The sequence below is a fragment of the Barbus barbus genome (assembly GCF_936440315.1).
Source record: "Barbus barbus genome assembly, chromosome: 7".
NCBI classification, from domain to species: Eukaryota; Metazoa; Chordata; class Actinopteri; order Cypriniformes; family Cyprinidae; genus Barbus; species Barbus barbus.
The window spans coordinates 905,001-910,000 of NC_136735.1; the positions used below are offsets into that span (position 1 = coordinate 905,001).

Consider the following 5,000-nt stretch of genomic DNA (forward strand, 5'->3'; position numbering starts at 1 on the left):
CATTGATTTGAAGCGATAGATTCATCTATTCTCTCCACTCTGGCGATGATTTTCCGGTCGAGTGTGGGCAGGACAGCGTCGTCCTCTCGAATCTCCTCATAAACCACGCCGCAGTCAAACTCAGCGCTCGCTCTCTTGAAGAAGAACCTGCTGGAGCCAGAGACAGGTGAGAGAGAGCACTCGTCCAGAGGAACAGCATCACTGTGTGAGCGAGCTCGTCTCACCTGAACGGCCCTCGCCGCGTCAGCAGGGACCTGAAGAGAGCCAGGGTCACAGCGGAGACGCCCTGAACACACGTCCGGTACGGGACCGGCTCTCCACCGTAACTATACACCACCGTCACACACCTGAGGACACACAGAAACACAGCAGACGATCTGGAGAAAGCTGCCAGCAGCGGATGCTCTGCAGTGAATGGGTGCCGTCAGATGATAAAAACATCACAATAATCCACACCACTCCAGTCCATCAGTTAACATCTGGAGAAGACAAAAGATGAAACACATCCAGCATTAAGACTCCATAATCCATAATAACGCTTCCTCCAGTGAAAAAGTGTTCTGGTCTGAATCAGGAGAGAAATCACAGATCAAGCCAAAACAGTCCAAAACAGCTCGAAACAAATATGTGGCTGGATTTTGATATTAGAGACAACAGCAGATGCACTTCTTCACTGGAGGAAGCATTATTATGGATTATGGACTCAGATTTTAGTCAAAAATGTCTTGTTTCATCTTTTTTCTTCTCAAGATGTTAACTGGTGGATTATTGTGATGTTTTTATCAGCTGTTTGGACTCTCATTCTAACGGCACCCATTCACTGCAGACACTGATGCAGAGACACACTTCTCCAAATCTGATGAAGAAACACACTCCTCCTGATCTCAGATGAGCTGAGGGTGAGCATGTTTTCAGCAGATTTAGCTACTTATTTGAGGTGATTCTGCAGTGGATGTGGATCAGCAGGGAACACTGACTGGTGTGTGTGTGCAGGACTCGTCTCGGTGCTCCTCGTGTCACGTGTGCAGATGTCTCTCTGCGTAACGCAGTCGCTCTCCGGCCTCTTTAGCGAATGGCACGAGGAGGATGCAGCAGTGCCACTGGTATCTGCTTCTTCTTCCTGTCAGCACAGGAAATGATGTGATCACTCACTCGGGTTGTTATTCCAGTATGTGTTCACTACATATGTCACAATGTGTTTCACATAAGAACAGTATCACTCAATGCATTGAGCTCAGATCCTTCCAGTGTGATGAATGAACAGGAAGTGATGTTGAGATGCGGGTGTGGCAGTGAAAGGCGTATGCAGATGAGCGTGAGCTTGTTTTAGAGCACTAAATGACTGGATTAGTAAAGTCCTGCATACGTCACCAGAGAGAAGACTGACACTTCACTGGAACATCCAGTTATGATCATCTCATTAAATGCTGCCAGGTAAACATTTTTGGTGCAAAAACGCTTTGCTACCTTCATAATGTAAACTCCAGAAACATAATACAAAGATCTGAAAATGCATTTGATGAGCCCTGTAACTATGTGGCAGTAACTCACGGTGTGTCTCAGCGCTGGAAGGCTTTGAGTTTGTGTCTGCAGCTCCTGCAAACGTCTCATCAGCTCAGCTGCAAAGGTGTGTGGCGTCATCTTCACCTGTCACACACACACTGAGATGAATGAGCTCATATCATATACACATCTGTTCATATAAAAGGCTTATATAGAATCATTCATATTCACACATTCGTTTCACTCACCGGTGTGTGTGGCAGATGTGTGTGTCTCGTGTCTCTCTCTTGTGTTTGGTGGTGTCGATGACACACCTGACGCCGCTGCCTGACGGTGGACATGATGACAGCATGCTGGTCATCTCACCCTCATCTCACTCGCATCTAACCCAAATCTTTCATCTCACCTGCATCTCACCCAAATCTTTCACCCGCAAATCACTGCATCTCACCCGCATCTCGCCGGCATCTCGCCGGCATCTCACCCAAATATTTCATCTCAGCCTCATCTCGCCCGCATCTTACCCAAATCTTTCATCTCACCTGCATCTCGCCCAAATCTTTCATCTCAGCCTCATCTCGCCCGCATCTTACCCAAATCTTTCACACACAAATCACTGCATCTCACTGCATCTCACCTGTATCTCACCCAAATCTTTCATCTCACCCGCATCTTACCCAAATCTTTCACCCGCAAATCACTGCATCTCACCGCATCTCACCTGCATCTCACCCGTATCTCACCCAAATCTTTCATCTCACCTGCATCTCACCCAAATCTTTCACCCGCAAATCACTGCATCTTACCCGCATCTCGCCGGCATCTTACCCAAATCTTTCATCTCAGCCTCATCTCGCCCGCATCTTACCCAAATCTTTCATCTCAGCCTCATCTCGCCCGCATCTTACCCAAATCTTTCACACGCAAATCACTGCATCTCACCTGCATCTCACCCAAATCTTTCATCTCACCCGCATCTCACCCAAATCTTTCACAAGCAAATCACTGCATCTCACTTGCATCTCACCTGCATCTCACCCAAATCTTTCATCTCACCCGCATCTCGCCCAAATCTTTCATCTCACCCTCATCTCGCCCGCATCTTACCCAAATCTTTCATCTCACTCGCATCTCACCCAAATCTTTCACACGCAAATCACTGCAGCTCACCTGCATCTCACCCGCATCTCGCCTGCATCTCACCCAAATCTTTCATCTCACCCTCATCTCACTGCATCTCACCTGCATCTCACCCAAATCTTTCATCTCACCCGCATCTCACCCAAATCTTTCATCTCACCCACATCTCACCTGCATCTCAACTGCATCTCACCCAAATCTTTCATCTCACCTGCATCTCGCCCGCATCTCACCCAAATCTTTCATCTCACCCGCATCTCTCCCAAATCTTTCACACGCAAATCACTGCAGCTCACCTGCATCTCACCCGCATCTCGCCTGCATCTCACCCAAATCTTTCATCTCACCTGCATCTCACTGCATCTCACCCGCATCTCACCCAAATCTTTCACACGCAAATCACTGCAGCTCACCTGCATCTCACCCGCATCTCGCCTGGATCTCACCCAAATCTTTCATCTCACCCTCATCTCACTGCATCTCACCTGCATGTCACCCAAATCTTTCATCTCACCCGCATCTCACCCAAATCTTTCATCTCACCCACATCTCACCTGCATCTCACCCAAATCTTTCATCTCACCTGCATCTCGCCCGCATCTCACCCAAATCTTTCATATCACTCGCCTCTCACCCAAATCTTTTACCAGCAAATCACTGCATCTCACCTGCATCTCGTCCGCATCTCACCCAAATCTTTCATCTCACCCGCATCTCACCCAAATCTTTCATCTCACCCGCATCTCACCCAAATCTCACTCAAACCTTTCATCTCAGCCGCATTTCACTGTATCTCACCCAAATCTCAGTCAAAAGTGTATGCCGATGAGCATGACCACAGCACCTTACCTGCACTCCTGATCATGCTTCTGATTGGCTGTGTTGTGGCGAGGGAGGGTCTGTTTTTCAGGCTCCTCCCCCTGTGAGGTAAAAGTGGTCTGGTATGCTGGTAACCGTGTTCCTGGCGATGGTTCGACAGTCTGAGTGTGTTTCAGATACACGTCAGACTGGAGGAAGAGCGGGAACAGACTGTCCTGTAGCACCGCCTGCACCTGCGAATGCGCCTGCTCAAACAGGCCTGAGTCCAGCTGCAGCTGCTGAATCCTGTCCTGTACGCTGCACCTGGTCTTAGCCGTGATCCTGCGGGACACCACGCCCTCACACAGGTAGCAGCGGTACATGGCTCTAGCCAGCTTGAGCCGTCGCTGCGTGTCATCCTTGGGAACCTTCTGAAAGCCGCTGCAGGCGAACCAAAACTCCAGCAGCGGCGCACAGTCCAGCGTCTGCAGGAAGCGCAAGAACAGAGCCGTGCCGTCGCGGTCCTCCAACAGCGTGAGCAGCGTCTCGGCCCACGGTTCGAACGGCCCATCCGGTGACACACTGCCCTCAGGCTCGAACCCCAGATCCGCACCAGAGCGGCGAACCGCGGCTGCCGGAGTCTCCGACCAAAGAGGCACAGTCTTACTGCAGTAGACCCCGCCCTCACAGCCCTCCTCACCCGGCACTGGAGGACGAGGTGCGTCCTCACTGAAGACCCCGCCCACATCACCAAGGCAACTCATGATGCCATCTGAGCCTCCTGGAGACTGATCATATGAAAAGATTAATATATCAAAATGATTAAACAGATTCTGTACAATAATGATCTCCATAGAAAAATGAACTATGGACACTAATGACTTGCAAGAGCTCTGTGTTTTTATTGTTCTTTTATATTATATTTATATGATTTATGTATATTTTAATGTAAGTGTAAAGTTGTTTTTCTTTTTAAATGCTGCTAATCAGATTGCAGTAACAGAATTGTGTTGAATGCAATGACAACAAAGACCTAACCTAAGCTTTAATTAATTTTTCTTTATTTTCATTGTACTTTTTATAGTTTCTTGTACAGTATTTTATTTTATTATATTTGTTTGTTTTATTTTTATATACTGGTTATCTCCATGGTATTATTGGTCTTTGTTTTGCTTATTTAGTCTGTTTATTTCTAAAGCACTTGTCACAATGCATACTATTTTATTTATTCTCAGTCACATTATGCATACATAAAATTACACAATACCCCTTTTTTATTTTTTAGAGAGAGGTTTGAGTTTAATTGCTCTGTTGAATTTGGCTTGTTAAATATATGACAATATCTCCCATCAGTAGTTGCTAATTTAATAACGCAGATCTCTATGTAACACTTACTAATTTGCATGCAACATGTTTTCTCACTTCATATCTTCAGAGTCCGCGCGCGTCTGATTAACTTTACTCAACACGAAACAGACGCTTCCTCTCGAATAACAAGAACTATATCCGGGAGGTTAATCCATGGAAATATTAATAATAGCACACGTTTATGAAGTTTA

General features: G+C 46.9%; 1 protein-coding gene across 1 annotated transcript in view; it reads right to left on the bottom strand.

The window, feature by feature from the left end:
* LOC306872468 (axin-1-like) overlaps positions 1 to 1,836 on the bottom strand; it is a 1,951-nt gene extending 115 nt beyond the window's left edge. The window contains exons 1-5 of the mRNA XM_079421033.1: positions 1,752 to 1,836; positions 1,552 to 1,647; positions 978 to 1,120; positions 225 to 347; positions 1 to 147 (exon numbers count right to left, since the gene is read on the bottom strand). The exon at positions 1 to 147 is cut by the window's left edge and continues 115 nt beyond it. Of these exons, the coding sequence (XP_079277159.1) occupies positions 1 to 147; positions 225 to 347; positions 978 to 1,120; positions 1,552 to 1,641 (503 nt within the window). The 5' untranslated portion in view covers positions 1,642 to 1,647; positions 1,752 to 1,836. The remainder of the gene's footprint in view (positions 148 to 224; positions 348 to 977; positions 1,121 to 1,551; positions 1,648 to 1,751) is intronic.
* Positions 1,837 to 5,000: the final 3,164 nt, after the last annotated feature.